The 16731-nt window shown below is 59.3% G+C and overlaps 1 protein-coding gene across 1 annotated transcript; it reads left to right on the forward strand.

Moving 5' to 3' along the window:
* Positions 1–1214: 1214 nt before the first annotated feature.
* Positions 1215–12316, forward strand: LIN28A (lin-28 homolog A). Its single transcript, XM_065857359.1, has 4 exons — positions 1215–1245; positions 2131–2309; positions 10517–10701; positions 12103–12316. The coding sequence occupies exons 1-4, from the start codon at positions 1215–1217 to the stop codon at positions 12314–12316; spliced, it is 609 nt and encodes a 202-aa protein (XP_065713431.1).
* Positions 12317–16731: the final 4415 nt, after the last annotated feature.

The following is a 16731-nucleotide window of genomic DNA, read 5'->3' on the forward strand; positions in this document are numbered from 1 at the left end:
CCCCGGGGGCTTCGTGCGTGGCCGTCCCACGCGGGACGTTACCGGCAGCACCGGGCCGGGCCGAGGGGACCCTCCGGGTGGCACCATGACCCCCAGCGCACCCAACCGCCACACGGTGCCACCCTCCACGCTCTGCTCAATGACACCACGCAAGAGGCGTCCCGCGTGGGACAGCCGCGCTCAGTTCAAATGTCCCCCCCGGCTCATCCCTGCAGTGGGGGACAGGGGTCACTGTCAGCTCCACCCCAGTTTGGGGGCGGTGGCGGGGGCTCCCCCCACGCACACCCCACAGCGCCCGGGAGGGGCGGCGGGCGGCGCTGTGCCCCCACGGGCCGGGGCATTGTCCGCCCGCCGGAAATGGAGCCGCTGGTCACTCGCCCTTTGTTCCCGCCCGGCCCAGGGGGCGACGGGTCCCCCCCGCCCCCGCCGCGCCCCCCCGGCACCGGCACCGCCTCGGCACCGCTCCGCCGCCGGCGGGAGAGCAGCCTGTGCCGCCGGGCCGGGGGGAAACGGTCGCGGGGGGGACACGGCCACGGGGGTGCACGCCCCACTCGCGGGACATGGGATGAGGCTGAGGGCGCAGGAAGATCCCGGTGTCCCGGAAAACCGGCCCTTCCCTGCCCCAGTTCCCTCGCCCCGCCGCGTCCGGGGGGTCGTGGCTCGCAGGTGGCTCCGCTCACGGGGACAGCTACGGGGGGGCGCGGAGAAACGACGTGGAAATTCCCCCCGGTCCTCGGGGGTCCCACCTCCCCCCGCCCCTGGGGGTCACGTCTTCCCTTGACAGGTGGCCTCGCCCCTAAGCAGAGGGGGGTGGTCTACCCACCACCCCCCCAAATCCCTCTCGGAATGTTTCGCTATTACCGGGGGGGCGTTAATTAGGATCACGTGGGGGTAGGATGGAGGAGCGAGGCCCGGCGCCCCTCGGCCCCGCGGGTGGGTCCTGGGGGGGGGGGGCGGGGGCTGCTATTGTCTGCGAGAATTTGGGAGCCTTTGAAAAAACCCTCCCGCTCCCTCCCACCCCTATTGTTGGAGTGAAGATGGAGTCAAACCTCTCCCGGCTCCCTCCCGGCGGGGTCTAAGCTGGGGTTTTTTGTTGGTTGTTTTTTTTCTCTCTCTTTTTTTTTTGGCCGGTCTGATCCCCTCAAAGCTGGCCGAGGAGGAGGAGGGAGGAGGCGGTAACAGCCACAACTCGGAATTTGCAAGCGAGTGTCGGGATGGGGTCTGTTTCCAACCAGCAGTTTGCAGGTTAAGTTATATTATTGTCGCAGCCCGCCTCGGCTCCGCGATTATTAATAACGACGGCTGAGCCCGGCCGGGGGGCGCAGGGACCCCCCCCCACCTCCCAGCGCCGGCCCCCCCCAGCCCCGCTGCGCCCCAGCAGCGCGGCCGGGCCAGCGCGGTCCCGCTCCCCCGCTGCAGCTCTTTGGGGGGCTCGGGGTGGGGGGTGATTTATATATTTCCCCCCCCTCTTCCCCTCCAGCCCCAGGATGAGCCCAGAAGTTTGGGGCCGGTGGCGGCTGCTGGGGTTGTTTGGGAGCGGGGGGGTCCCCATGCAGAGTGGGGGATGCTGACGGCAGGGGAGACACTTTCTCCAGCGTGGCTTGCTGGGGACAGGGGGATTTCGGGTTGGTATTTTGGGGGAGTTTTTTTCCCTTTTTTTGTGTTTTTTGTATTTTTTCGTTTTTGGCATTTTCCCCTTTTTTTTTTTTTTTGTTTGTTTGTTGTTCATGTTTTTGACGGGAGAACGGATTTAGGGCCCCCACTCCACGCAGCGCCCGGGCCGCGCCGGCAGGAGCTGCCTGCATTTCCCGGTCTCCCGTGGTGATCCCCGCGCACACGTGGAGGCAGCGCTGACCGCTCCGCTCGGCTTTTTGGGGACGGTTGGGATTTTTGTGTGATTTTTGTGGGGTTTTTTTCGTTGTTTGGTTCAGAGGGGTTTTTTTGTTTGTTTATTTTTGTATGGTTTGGTTGATTTTTTTTTTTCCCTGAATTTATTTTCCAGCGTGGGGAACCCCGGCAGGATTGGGGGCTCCTGCCGCGGGCTGCCCGGCCGGGTGCGGGCTGGCTGGGCCGGGGGCGATCACAGCTCCCCCAGACCCTCGGCTCAGCCGCTCGGTGGTCTCTCCTCAGGTGAGAAGCCGGGCGAGGAGCCGGTGGGAGACTCGCCCAAGGCCGAGAACGAGTCCCAGCCCCTGCACGGCTCCGGCATCTGCAAGTGGTTCAACGTCCGCATGGGCTTCGGCTTCCTCTCCATGACCGCCAAGGGCGGCGCGACCCTGGACTCGCCCGTCGATGTCTTCGTGCACCAGGTACGGGGCCGAATCCTGCGTGGGGCCTTGGGGAGAAAAGGAGGCGCAGCCCTTAGGATCCCCCTGGGAGGATGCGACACGGGATGGGGATCCCCACGGCTCCCCACATCCCAGCCCAGCATCGTCCCGCGGGAGCCGGGATCCCCAGGCTCGTTTCCCGTTGCGAGGCGGGTGGCGAAGGGCAGCCCCGGGCTCCTCTCCGGGGACCGGCCCTGTAAGCTGATCCCTGAGCGATTTCATTTTCCCATCATGGTTCCCTGGGGAGCCAGGGATCACGGATCCAGGGGAGCAGGTGCCCGCGGGGTGTGTCAGAGCAGGGATGCTGCTCACCCCGCAGAGGGACGGGGGAAGAGCTGGGACCAGGTCCTCAGAGCCCTGAGCCAGACAGGGATGCGGGGTCGGTCTTCCCCCAGCTGTAGCTCATCCCCAGGTGAGGGAAATCTCTATCCTGTCCCCGTGTTTCGGTTGCGGCTGGCACAAAAGGTGTGGGGTCACATATGTGCCCCAATGGATTTGGTATGATAGTGACAGTCTTGTGTCCGGATTTGACCCGCACACACCTTGCTGAGGGGGAAGCCCCACGCGTGTCGGTGATCTTGTGCTGAGCGACGTTGTGGATTTGGGGCTGCGGCTGCTTGAACCCACCCGGTTGGCAGGGGAGGATCTGCTGGGGGACCCCATTTAGGGGCTGGTGTTTGGAGATGGTGCCCAAAATCAGGGCAGGCGCTGGGATGGAGATGTGGGGCTCAGCGCCAACTGCTGTGTAAAGGGCTGGATGTGATGAGCGTGCCCCGTGTCCCCACACAGCCAGGGAGCAAAGTGACCACAAGTAAAGAGGTGCTGGGGTCTCTGGAGCAAACATGAGTGATTTTGTGGGTACAGTTGGGAGCAGCCATGCAGGATTTGGCGATGCCAGCTCCAGGGAGGCCCTGGACCAGCCACCTTCAGTGGCTGTCACTCACCATGGGCCCAAACCCTCCAAAATTGGGGTCTGTCCCATGGAGGAGCTGAGCTGGGGGTACAGGATGGAGCTGCAGGGAGGTCTCTCAGCCCCTGCCCACGAGGCTGTGGCTGCTCCAGGCAGGGCTCTGCTGGCTTGGCAAGTGAGTGATGATCAGCGGAGAACAAATCCCTTCTCCTTTGGCTGCGGTGTGGTGAAAATGCCTTGGTAGGAGTTACCATCTGAGGGCAGAAACACTGCTGAGTTTGGAGGCAACAGCTCCAAATCAGCTGGGGAAAACTGAGATTCTGGTGGCAGAGGCAGCAAACGGGTCTTTGCATCTCAATGTAGCACAGCGGGACCCAGTGCCCATGTGGGGAAGCCTCCCACCCTCCCTCCCTCCCTCCCTCCCTCCCTCCCTTTTTCCTGGGGTTTATTGCCCCCAGACAGTCTGGTTTCCTGATTGCTCTCACTCACATTCCTGCAGAAAAAGAGAATTAAGCGGGGTGTCTCTGTCAGACCATCCCAGCACCCGGGGAGTTGTGCAGGTCCCCACGACCTGCCGTTCTGGGGCTGGAGGAGCCACGGGGTCCCGTGCGCTGGGTTCACTGTGTTCGGGGGGTACGGTGGATGCTGGGTAAAAACGGGCTGGTTTGGGCAGCAGAGGGGCAGCGTGTATTTGTGTCGTTCCCTGCTGCAGCTAAGGGCTCCCGGTGCCGGGCTTTGCACCACCAGGAACGGGGTGGCTTTGGGCTGGTGCCCAATCTTTCTCCCCCGGGTCGGTCCTCACCTCCTGCCATGCTTGTGGGCGGCACAAAGTCACCGCTCGCCTGCAGCGAAACAGCCGGGGCTGATGCCGGTGGCTTTGCCACCACGGAGCATCCTGGCAGCCCCGTCCACTCCTCGGAGAGGGACTGAACTCGCGCTCCCTCCTTGGCCTCCCTACTTTTGGGGAACGGGCTCTTTCCCGATGCTCCCCCCATCCCAGTGCTTCCCGAGAGCCGGTACCAGCTCCACTACCTAGGGAGGGGTCAGGTCTGGGAGGGCAAAAGCCATCACTGGTGGGGGACGATGACACACGGGGCTCAGGATGCTGTGCCGGGCACCCACCGCCAGCACCCCACGCAGCACCCCAAACCAGCCTTTGGGGTTTAACACCCCAGAGCCCCCCATAACTCACGCCTTCCCCTCTTCATTTACATATGTGAATGATGACCCACAGGAAGTAATTGTGGGAGAAAGAAGGGAATTGGCCTCTTTAGATCTATTAAATCACTTTATTACAGGAACCAGGTCTGAATGGCCCTTCTCTGCAGGGAGCGCGTCTCCATCTCCCTCTCCCTTTATCTGATCACAAAGAGATTAAAATCTCGGCAGGACAGGAGACTAACAGGGCTCCTCGGGGCTGCCTTTCCCTCGCATTGTGAGCTAAAAATGAGGCATTTGGGTTCAAACGCCTCCCCTGGACACTGGAGATGGATTCGTTTGGGGGCTGTGAGGACACAGGGGAGATGAAGCAGGGAGAAGCAGAGCAGGTTGTCCCTGGGGAGGTGAGGGGCTGAGCAGCACCCATGAAAGGTTGGGGGTCTGAGGGTGGCAGAAACCAGGCTGGGAAGACCCCAAAGCTGCGTTTGGTCCCCTGGGCTCGCACCGCAGCTCTGGGCATCGCTCATGGGAGTGTGGGGCTGCTGGGGAAGGCAAAAGCCAAACAACCTAAATCCTTGATGAAAGAAATGTTAGTTGGGGGTTTTTGTCCCTTCTTGTGATTTTGGCAAGAACACTGAGAGCCTGTGGCTGCTGTGGCCATGGGACATTTGGTGGCACCTCGGTGACACGGTCACATGTGTCCTTGCAGGGACATAAGGCTGTACCCGTGGTTAGACCCACCAGGGCTGGGATGTGGCGTTCCCTGAGTGCCCGGGGCGGTGTGGGCACAGCGGGGCTTCAGTCCCCCGTGGTCCCCTGGGTGCTGCTGTCCCCAGGACCCTGGCGGGGGTTGATGGAGGGGACAGGGCGGAGGGTGATGACAGCTGCCACTCGGCTGTGGGTTTCGGCTGAGCCACCCTGGGCTGTCCCCCACCCACACTCATGCTGTCCTGCACAGAGCCGGGCAAGATGACAGTGTGATGTGGGGTCTCAAAAAACAATACAACCCCAAAACACGTGTTTAGAGGCAGCTCCATCCCTGAGTGTGCAGCAGAGCAAAGGCTCAAGGGAGGATTTCTCTGTTGGGGAGTAGGGTCCAGCCTTGCCCCCCGTGGGGCAGCAGGGTAGGATCCGGCCATGGGATTCAGTTTGTGCAGAGCTGGGGGGGCAGTGGGGTGAACAGGGACCTGCTCAGAGCAGCGGTTTGAGTGAGTCCCTTGGGCCTGTGGTGCTCCTGGAGGCACAGGACACATCTGATATCTCACGTTTACTCCTTTCTCATGTGCACCATCGCTCCTGTAGGACCTGGGAGCCCTGGAGTTACATGTGGTAGGGAAGTTTCTTCACCCTACGCATCTCAAAGTGTGTCCTGGGGAAGGAAGTTTTTGGGGTAGAAATGCAGGCTGCCATTCCTGCTTTTGAGGCGGGGGAGACGCAATTTTTTTTGTTGTTAATTTCTTTAAATAACTGCTGGAAGAAAATCGCATCGCACCGCTTGTGCGCCGCGTCCTGATGGCAGAGAGTGAAAGAGAGCGGCTTTATTCCACCCCTGAAGCTCCCTCAAGATGCACACACACACAAAAAAAGCCTCCTGTCTCTGTGTAAAGATTAACTGATGGCTGCAGGCACATCCCTTCCCCCAGCTCCCCCTCTCCGCCCCAGGGCAGGGAGAGAAAACACCCTTAAATGGTCTCCCAGATAAAACAGCCCAAATGAATGGGGTTGCGCCTGTTGGAGCCGGGAAGGGCCGGGATGGAGCCGCTGCCTTGGCGTCCCTGCTCCCCCAAGCTCCGGTGTTTCCTTTTCCCTCTTTACTTGATCCTAAGAGCAAGTGGGACGAAGCTGAAATCACCCAGGGAAGGTGTGTGCTGCTGCTCCCGCTTTAAGACGGGACTATGAAATTAATATGCAGCAGCTAATCCTAATTAGCTGCCCCCTGGGAAGCGCAGGAGGGTTTTGGAACCCTCGGGGTGGGGAAAAATCCAACTGAGGGAGTGGGGATTTAGGGCAGGTAGTTGATGGATTAAACTCTGTGGCACATGATTATTTTCTTTCCAGAATTAGTGTATAATTTTGCTGGCTTATGGTGGGAAATGAAGAGCAAGCATAGTCAATTTGGCAGGAAAGCGGCTGTGCCCCAAAACACCGGGCATCAGCCCCTGCCCACCGGTTTATTCCCGGTGCAGGAGCAGAGGAAGGGGCTGCTCCCCCTGGAATGTGTGTGTGTCCCCACGATGGGTTCTCGGGTGTCATGGGGTGACAAAAGTGTCCAGGACATGTGGGGCTCTGTGGGTTGCTCCATCAACCGCAGCAGCTGGGGGGATCCATCTTTCCTGGCCCCTCTGAGCCATTTCCCCTGCACAAGTAGGGGAAACTGAGGCACAGGCACTGGTTGCAGTGGAGTTGTGCTGTCCGAAATGCTCTGAGCGGAGTTTGGCATCACCGCTCGTGCTCCTGCGGCCCAGCATCCCAAAATGACTTGTTTTTGGAGGGATTTAAGTGTAAGCGGCTGCAATGCTGCGGGTACGAGGCGAGGTGCAGCGGCCGCTCCGCCCCAGGCCCCTCCGGACACAAAGATGGTTTGATTGAGTGGCCAGCGCTGGCTGGGAATAAACGTCCCCTTGTGTCGCGTTGGGGAGGCCACGGGGACAATGGTGACCCCGGGGCCGGCTGAGCCCCTCCGGAGCCCGGTGGGGTGGGGGTGAACCAGTGGCCAGATTTGGGGAGCAGTGGCTGAATTTGGGGTGCTCCATGGTGTCACCCCTCTGGGAGGGGACGCAGGTCTAACGTGGGGTCTGTGATGAGGGTGAAGAGGAGGGATGAAGGCAGCCACGTGCAGGTGGGGAAGGGGCGAGGGTGGGGGACAGCGCTCGGCCGCTCATGTGCTGTGTCTTTGTTTGCCGTAAATAACCACGGAGCTGCCAGGGTGCCGGATGGTGGGGGATGCAGAGAGGTGCCCACCGTGCCGCCTGGCAAAGGGGAGAGCCTGGCAGGCCACAGGGAGCTTGGGAGAAGTGGTGCCAACTCTGCTGCTGGTCCTTGTCCCACTGGTTAACTCTGGATCCTAATGACAACGAGTGAAATCCTTGCTCTAGGATATACTTTAAAACAGTTTTGTTCTGAGGATGGCAACACTTTGTGGTCCCAAGCCACGGGTCACCCTACACCGCCCTGGTACCAAAACCATCCTCCCCCAAGACCAAGCCCTGAGCTCAGCTCAACCGCAGCACCCAACAAGGGCCGTCTGTCCGTCCGTCCCGCGGCGGGCGAGCTGGGCGCAGGGCTGATGCGCAGAGGGGCTGCAGGGGGTCAGAGGGGCCTCGGCCATGCCGACCACCCTTCCTCCCCCCACCGTGGCCTGGAACTCCTGGAATTTGGGCAGCGGGAGCACGGCCGCCGCCAGCCCTTTGTTCTCGCTGGCCGGTGGCTCCCGGCCCTGGCCCTCCCCTGCGCTCCCCCATCCCCAGCATCCCCGGCTCGCTCCAATCCCCCCTTCCTCTCTTTATTTTTTTGGGGGGGGTGTATGTGTGTGGAGGCCTGGGAAGGCTCGGGCTTTGTGTGTGGTGTGGGACGGGGGCTCTGGGCCCCTTCCTTTCAGATGCAGGAGGTATGCAGCTAATTCAATGGGCTGCAGTTTGATTACCTATCTGATAACAGAGGAATGCCAGCAATGTGTGTGTTTTGGGAAGGGGGCAGGGGGGGGATGCGCAGGGGCCACCAGCCACTCTGCAGCCTCACATCAAAAGGTTGCGGTGGGGGGGGAGAGCTGGGGGTGCCCTGGTCGCTTCCCCCCCCTCCTTCCCTGGGGAGAGGGCGTTTCCTTTGGCCTTTTGGCGGAGGGGGCCGGGAGGTGGTTGTCATCCTCACCCGCTCCTGGAAAATAAATCGCTTCCCCCCACCCCATCATGTTGCGGCAGCTTCTGCCTCAACCCTCCTCTTCCTCAAGAAATTTGGGTAACGGACGGATCACGGGGGGAAGGAGCTGGACCCCAGCACTTTGGTTGCCTACAGGTGGTGATGCCCAAGGCACGGGCTGAGCTGGGGGACACTGGAGTCCCCCCATCATGGCTTGGCTTTGTCCCAAAGCTTGGGGCCATGTGCCTGGGAGTTTTCATCTCTGCAGTGTAAACACAGCTGGGGCTGTAAACACCCCCGATAAAGAGGATCTCTGGCTCTCATCCCCCTGCCGTGGAATGGGGAATGATGCTCACCACGGAGTAATTAATGCTCACCATGGAGTGATGCTCACCATGGAGTAATTAATGCTCACCATGGAGTGATGCTCCTTGCCCCCAAAGCGCTGTGGCTGCTGCCGGAGGCGGATAAATTCGCCATCCATGGCAGCCTCATCACCCAAACCACCTCACAAAGGGGTTTGAGAAGGACCGTGGGGTGGCACGTTGGGGACGGGCAGGGTTAGTGGCCAACCATGAGGTGCCAAGGCTGAGCTGGGTACCTCCTGTGTTGTGCTGGCAGCTGCTGTGGGCACAGAGCTTGGTTGATGCTCAGCATCCTCCCAGCGATGCTCAGCACCGGGGAAAGCTGATGTGGGGCTGTGGAGCAGCCTCTGGCTGTTGTGCTGGGCACAGGAGGGTGTTCGCCAGCGGAGGGTGGTGATGGGACTGCCCAGATCGGCCCTGGATGGGCAGAGGTTGCTGTGGGACTCTATCACATCCTTTTTCTCACTGGGGACCTTGTCGCTCGTGGTTTCGCTCACCCTTTTGGGAGCAGCAGCAGGTCAGAGCGCAGGTTTCTGGTGGTCCCATCTGGACCACCCTGCACCCCATCCCTGCAGGCAAGTGGGCTGGATGAGTGCGGGTGACTCAGCTCATCCCCAGGGCACAGGAAGGGCAGAAAGGTTGCAGAAACAGGGGCCTCGAGGGCTGTTCCTTGAGCTTTGCCGCGTTCGCGCTTCCCTCATGTGCCCACGGACACACACGGGTCCTGCTGAAAAAAATTCACTCCTAAAAACCAACAGCTCCATTTCCTCCCTCTGGTAAAAACAGAGATGGGGTGTTTCCCCGTGGGTCCTGTGGGGTGGGAGAGGAGAACCGACCGTGCCCGCCCGTCCGCGGGCAGCGTGCGCACGGCATCGCGCTGGGGGAAGAACGGGCGACCGCGGCCCCACGTGATGGGAACCGGCCGGGCCATGAATGGGAGAGATGCTCCATTCATAAATGCAGGTCCTGCTGCAGCCTTGGCGCCGGCTTTGCTGGGAATCCCCAGCCCGCGGGAGCTGCTCCTCCCTCCGCCAGCAAATCCCCCTTAACTCTTTGCTCACGCTCGTTTGGGCTCCGCTAACGAAGCCGAGTGGAAGCCCTGCTGTGAATCATGGTCCTGCTCACGGGGTGGGGGGGCAAGAGATGACGGCTACATCGCCGTCCCAGCTCCTCGTGAATTGGTTCAGCTAAAAAGGACGGAGCTCGTGAAAGTGGTGTGGATTTTTCTATCACCTCACAAACCCAATCCCGAGTCTGCACTCCCGGTTTTGATTGCACAGTGATGAGTGATGTGGGGATCCTGGGCAGGACAGGAGGTGCTCCCAGGACCAAATGGCTGCTTAATTAATTACTGGGGGGTATTTAAAGGGCTTGAATTGAGGTGAGGGGGGTGACAGTGCAACCTCCCAGCCTCCTGGCCTTGCTGTGGGTCCTGCGTGAGCAGGGTTTCATGTGCCTCTGCAAAGCCTCAAGATCCTTTTGTCTTTGAAAAATGATATTTTGGGTCTCTCGTTGAGCATCCCCAGGCCGGGGTGGCACGAGGTGCAGGGGCAGCTCTCAGTCCCCAGCCCGGGGTGTTGGTGGGAGAAAAGGGCCGTTTCGCAGTGCTGAGAACCAGCGTTTTGCAGCCAGTACTGCTGAAAATCGGGTCAGGGCTGGCTCTGCTGGCCCTTGCTTGCCAAACCCATGAGCCCCATTCCGCCACGTGCCCCAGCTCACTCAAGTCTCAAATTTTTGGGGAGATGAAGGTGCCTGGACAAGCTTGGTCCCCAATGTCTGTCCCCTCACACGGGGCAGGCTCAGGGGGACGTTGGCAGCCACGGGAGGTGTCTGTGGGGCTGGGGGTTGTGTGAACACCCCATCTCCATGCTGACCCCCGTCCTTTCCCTGTTCCACCCCAGAGCAAGCTCCACATGGAAGGTTTCCGCAGCCTGAAGGAGGGAGAAGCTGTCGAGTTCACCTTCAAGAAGTCATCCAAAGGTTTGGAGTCCATCCGGGTGACCGGCCCAGGGGGCGTCTTCTGCATCGGCAGCGAGAGGAGACCCAAGGGCAAGAGCCTGCAGAAACGCAGATCGAAAGGAGACCGGTAAGGTGTGGCTGGGGCTGATCCAGGACAGGGTCCGAGCCCATGGCGTGGGGACGGGCTGGGGTCCGCTGGGCGGGCAGCGACCCCTCCTCGGGGAAAGCGGCTTCCTGGGGCGGTTAATGAGCGGCAGATGCAGTTTGGTGGGGAAAGGGCAGCAAAGCAGGAGCAAAGGGGCAGAGGTCAGGGACACCCCTCGTGTGGGGGAGCCGCCCTGGGCAGGGGTAATTTTCTCGAAGATAAAAACCCTTCCTTGTGGGAAGGAAATGGCCGGACGTCCTGGCAGCGTCTCCCACGGTGAGGCTGGGAGCCCCGGGGCGAGTTTCTGGCCAGCCCTTCATCCCTCCCGTCCTCTCCATCCTCTCCATCGCAGCTGCCCAGGGATGCCTCATCCCGGCTCTCCCAGCGGATGCTGCGCTCCCCACCTGGGTCTTCCCACAAGTGGGTTTTAAAACAGGTTGTAAAGGAATTGGAAAGGAAAAGGAAAGAGCAAAGGGTTGTGGTCGTCCTAGAGAGATGCAGGATTTAAAATGGACACAAGGCAGCTCCCTCTGCCCACGCGGCTCTGGTGGGAAGGTGGCAGACAGGGGACAAGTGCTAAAAGGGTACAGCTGTAAGAGAAGCCACTTTTGGGGCTGTCCCCACACTGATGGCCACGGTCCCTGCAACTGTTCTCCTGGCTGTCAGTTGTCCCATTGCCTGTTCCTGCTCTGCCCATGCTCTTGGTGCACAGTGTGTAACCCTGGCCAGCTGCAGGGTCTGTGGACACAGGAGCCAGAGGGACTGCAGCCCCCAGCGTCCCGGGTTTGTGTCCCCCAGTGCCTCGTTTCGCTGCAGGGGTTTGCTGCCACCTCCTGGGTACCAGCAGCACCACTGAGCCAGGTCCAAACTGGCCGTGCTGGAGCTGGGGGTCTGCGGGGACCAAACCCACCAGCCACCCCCAAACACCATAGCCCACGTCCCTGCAGAGGCCGGGCCATGTTGAGCCCCTCATCAATCACAAGAAAGACCTTGAGGTGCTGCAGCAAGTTCAGAGAAGGGCAACGAAGCAAGTGACAGGATGAGAGGAAATGGCCTCAGGTTGCGCGAGGGGAGGTTGAGGTTGGATTTAGGAACAATTTCTTCCCCAAAGGGCTGTGGGGCATTGGAACAGGCTGCCCAGGGCAGTGCTGGAGTCACCATCCCTGGAGGGCTGGACAGACGGACATGAGGTTCTCAGGACATGGGGCAGTGCCAGGGGTGAGAATGGTTGGACTTGATGATCTCCTTTCCAACCAAAATGATTCCAAGATTTTAAGCCCAGCTCTGGCTGTGAAGCCAGATGAGTCCTGGGCACATCCACAGCAACATCCCACCTCATTTTATTTCTCCTCCTCGAATCTCTTTTCCTCCCCGCTCTGGCAGATGCTACAACTGTGGCGGGCTGGACCACCACGCCAAGGAGTGCAAGCTCCCGCCGCAGCCCAAGAAATGTCACTTCTGCCAGAGCATCAGCCACATGGTCGCCAACTGCCCCGCGAAAGCACAGCAGTCCCCCAGCTCCCAGGGCAAACCCGCCTACTTCCGAGAGGAGGAGGACATGCACGGCTCGGCCCTGCTCCCCGAAACCCGGGAATGATGGTGGGTGACAGGGAGCGGGGGGCGTCCACCGGGATGAAAAGGCTTTGGCAAGGCAACGGGCAGGCAGGAGGGCAGGGTGAAGGGCTTGGGGAGGGAGGGTGGCAGCACTAACAGTGGGGACCTGGCGTTGGGACAGAAAGGTCCTACCACAGTGTCCCTGCACGGAGCTCATCCCGTGTCCCCAGCGTGCGAAAAGCCCTGCTTTAATTGGGATGGCTCCTTCCAAAAGTAGGAGGAGGCAGCACGCAACACACCTTAAAAAATACTCATATTTGATTATTCTCCTAAATGAAGCCAGTAATGTCTCTGGGAGGAGGAGCGGAGAAGCAGCACCTCTGGGATTCGCTTATGGCTCCTTGTTGTCCTGAGCTTCAAACAGGCTCCGGCACAGCCTGGGTGAGCTGCGGGGACCCGCTCGGAGCCCGGCCCGGCCCTCTGTGCCCCACGGAGCAGGGACAAGGGGGACAAGGGGGGCAGGCTGGCTGCAGAGCGCCGGGGCGATGCCCGTGGGCCGGCCCCACGGGTCCCTCTGCTCCTCGCAGCTTCTCACTCGCAGGTCGGTGCAAGGACTCGCAGGTTTTTCTGTGGTCGCTCCATTGCTGAAAGCAGCAAAGCCCAGGTTTGGAAGGACACAGGGCATCTCTCAGGGCTGGGCTAACACTGTCGGGCTGCGAGCCAAGGCTTGGGGAGATCAGGTCAAAAGAAAATCACCCCCTAAGCCTTCCCAAGTGCCAGCCCAGAGAGCACAAGGTGTTTCCTGCAGCCAGCTCTTCCCCTCTAAGGCTTCTCCCTGCCTCCAAAACACGGAGCTGAGGAAAAGGAGGGCTTCACGGAGCAGAAATGCTCCGGGTTGAGCCTTGGGAGCTGGACACGGGGCAGAGCCGGCTCCCGGGGGTGTTGCTGGCAGCGTTTCCCACCCGGGGCTCACACAGATCCAGACTCCCCAGGTCTGCGGATCAAACCCACGCAAGACAAAGAACACGCACATTCCTGCTCCTCCTGTCCATCCCACGCTCCAGAAACCGATGGGTTGAGCATCCCCAGGGGCACAAAAAGAGGGTCCCCAGGGCATTAGCGGCTGCTGCCCTCCCTCCCCACCAGCCCCCCAAGTCTTGCCTTTATTTATTGGCCCCGGTGACAGCCCTTCCCGGGGCAGCCCCCCCGCCCGTGCCGAAGCCAAGGCCAAGTGAAACCTGCACTAGGACGTGCGTGAATGACGTATCTTTGGGTTTATTTGTTGTCTTCGTTTTGTTTTCTTTCTTTTTTATTTTTTTTTTTTTAATATAAATATTCTGGGTTTGTATTTTTGTATATTTTAATCTTTAAGGAAAAAAAAAGAAAAAAAGAGAGAGAGAAAGGACATAATTCCTGCAACTTATTCTCAGGTATTCGAGCAATCTCAGGGATAAAATGCCTCTGTAGCCCAGTGCTGAACAGAGAGGAGGGTTTTTCTAACAGCACAAAGATGTGACAAAGTTTGTATTGGAAGCGTAGATCTACCTCACTGGATGTTCTCTAGGTGGACTGATGTGTCATCAGGCTTTTCAGTTGTGGTTTTTGGTATGTTTGGGCTTTGTTTTCTTTTTATCTGTATTTTAATAGTCTCTTTCCCTTCTCCACTGGACTGAGGAGGAGTTTGGGTCTGTAGATCCGTGTGTGGGGAGGGAGAAGCCAGGCGGTGCCACGGGGCAGGGGACAGCTGCTAGAGCCCACACCGGCTCCCCAAAATCCAGATCCGCTCCCAGCCCGGTGGCTTTCGAGGACTGTCCTCCACTTCTCTCTCCTGCTCGCGCTCCCACGTCCCCTGCCCACCGTCCCAGTGGGAACGCTCCAGTCTGCCCCGTGTCCCCCATCGCTGGGATGTCACACAGACTGTGGTCGGGAAGCCAGGATGGGGGTCCCAGCCCCTTCGGGGGGACACGGCAAGAGCGGAGGTTGCTGGGAGGCTGAGGGTCACCCTCAGTCCCTGTCCTCTGGCAAAGGGACCCCCTGGGATAAGGGATCTGGCGCCAAGATGGACCCAAGTCCAAGGGAGGTGCAGCTGCTCCATCTTTCTCCTCCCTTCCTGGCTTTTCCCCCCAAATGTCAGCTGGGAAACTCCGAATCCCGGCTTTTGGGGCATTAACACTCCAACACAACACTTTGCATCCCCGGGGGGCCGGCTGGAGCCCTCCCGAGGAGACGTGTCGGGACGTGGGCACAGCTTCCGCTGGTTTTATGTAGCAATAGCTTTAGATGTAGAGCAGGGCTGGACCAGACGGGGAGCATCATCTCCATCCCCACCAACGGGCATCACCGGGCGGGGATTTTTGAGGATGCTGGAGCCCCGTGACTCCTTTGGGGCTTCTCTCTGCCCCATGAGACGCAATTTTGGAAGGATGGAGAGCGGCTCCCCCGCCGCCTTCCCGCCCTGCTCTGGTAGTTTTTAGGTGAGGTGGTGGTCTCTTCTTGGGAGGGAGGGGGGAAAGACTTTTTAGTTCTCGACTAGCGATGGGAATCTATACAAAACTGCTTCAGGAAAACGGCTTTTTGCCTGAACGGGGTAAATGCAATAGAGCGTCTAAGCCTGGGCCTCGGTCCCGCTGCTGTGTTGCGGGGGGGCTGTTGGCCTTTCCCTGCCGCCCCGGTTGTGCGGGGAAACTGCTGCCCCCCCTAATTCTTGTATCTGTCTTGAAGAATCATGTAGGACCTTCCCCCCCTCTCACCCCCAGTTCAATGGCTTGGTGATGTATTTTTTTCTGCTAGATGTCTAGTGTGTGTAAATACCTCTGTAAATCTTTCCAGTTTCTCTCAGTATTCTCCTTGATTATTGTTTACAAAAGTAAGAGGAAAAAAAAAAGGAAAAAAAAAGATTAAAAATAGCCAAAGCATCTAATAGGTTATGGACCAGGGAGACGGGATCTTCTCTGGGTACTCTGCCTTGCAACTCAGTGTGGGGATATGAGCTCTGTAACCATCCCTGCCCTAGGCTAAAGCAAATGGCTTAGAGAATCACTCAGGTGTCCCCCGGGGCCGGCGTGGACCCGGGATCCAAGAAAACAGGGATTTTTGTCTGTAAAGGGAAGCCACGCTGGAGAAGATGGGATTGACTCACATCTTCTTGTTGCATTTGCCATCGTGGTTCTTCCCATGTCTTGCCAATAATTAATTAAACTGCTGCATCATCACCCACCCTGCCCATGCTGGGCGCTGGGCACTATGCATTACGGGACGGTGAAGCCGCTCAGGGTCCTGCTGTGGGGCGGGAGGGTTTGAATGTATAAAGAAAAGCCGCGTGTCTCTCATGAGGGGGCGTCTGCCCCGGCGCGAAGCCTGGAGTCACAGGATTGTGTACGAGGAGACGGAAGAATGTAATCCATGTTTACTGCTAGCAACCAAAGCTTGTGCGTGTCAAACTCGGGGAGTTTTTATGACGTGGGTGGGAGGGAGGGAAGAACTGGGGGTGTGTGTGTGGCTCGGGGGTTACCCCGAGTTGTGCTTCCCAAAGAGATTTTCCTGCGGGAGTCCCTGCGCTGAGACCCCCAGTTCCTGTTCCTGCAGGCTTGTTCCCCCCCTCTTTATTATTATTTTTTTTTTAATTTTTGTACCAACTATGTAAAATGTGATCGTTTGCTTTTATTTTCTTTTCTGGAAAAACAAAAAAAAATAAAGACCATTGGCGATGGCTGCTGGTGATGTTCTGTGTGCAGTTGCTGGATTTTTTATCCTCCCCTGGGACTGAGAAGCCCAGACCCCAAATGGGCAGGTGGGGGGGAGTGCTGGGAACTGGGGTACCTGATAACCAGCCTGGCCGTGCTGCCAGCCCCAAAAAGCCACCCTGACCTCACTACCAGCCTGTGGCACCTCCCTGTACCCCACAGATCCCCATAACCACCCCGGCTCCGCCATCCCGAATGAGTTGAGAGGAGGGGACGGAGCTGGTGAGGGGCTGGAGCACAGGTGTGATGGAGACTGAGGGAGCTGTGGGGTTCAGCTGGAGAACAGGAGCTGAGGGGAGACCTTCTGATCTCTGAACTGCCTGAAAGGAGCTTGGAGCCAGGGGGGTCGGGCTCTGCTCCCCAGGAACAAGCGCCAGGAGCAGAGGAAACGGCCTCAAGTTGCGCCAGGGGAGGTTGAGGTTGGATTTAGGAACAATTTCTTCCCCAAAGGGCTGTGGGGCATTGGAACAGGCTGCCCAGGGCAGTGCTGGAGTCACCATCCCTGGAGGGCTGGACAGACGGACATGAGGTTCTCAGAACACGGGGCAGTGCTGGGGTGGGGAACGGCTGGACTCAATGATATTAAAGGTCTTTTCCAACCAAAACAATCATCCTAACACGACTCTATGACCACCACATCCCTCCTGCCTCACGGCGCGCATGCGCACAAGTCCCCCCCCGCCCCGTGCGTCAGAGCCTGCGCGCACCTCCCGCT

Source organism: Patagioenas fasciata, chromosome 25, assembly GCF_037038585.1.
Source record: "Patagioenas fasciata isolate bPatFas1 chromosome 25, bPatFas1.hap1, whole genome shotgun sequence".
Taxonomy (NCBI): Eukaryota; Metazoa; Chordata; class Aves; order Columbiformes; family Columbidae; genus Patagioenas; species Patagioenas fasciata.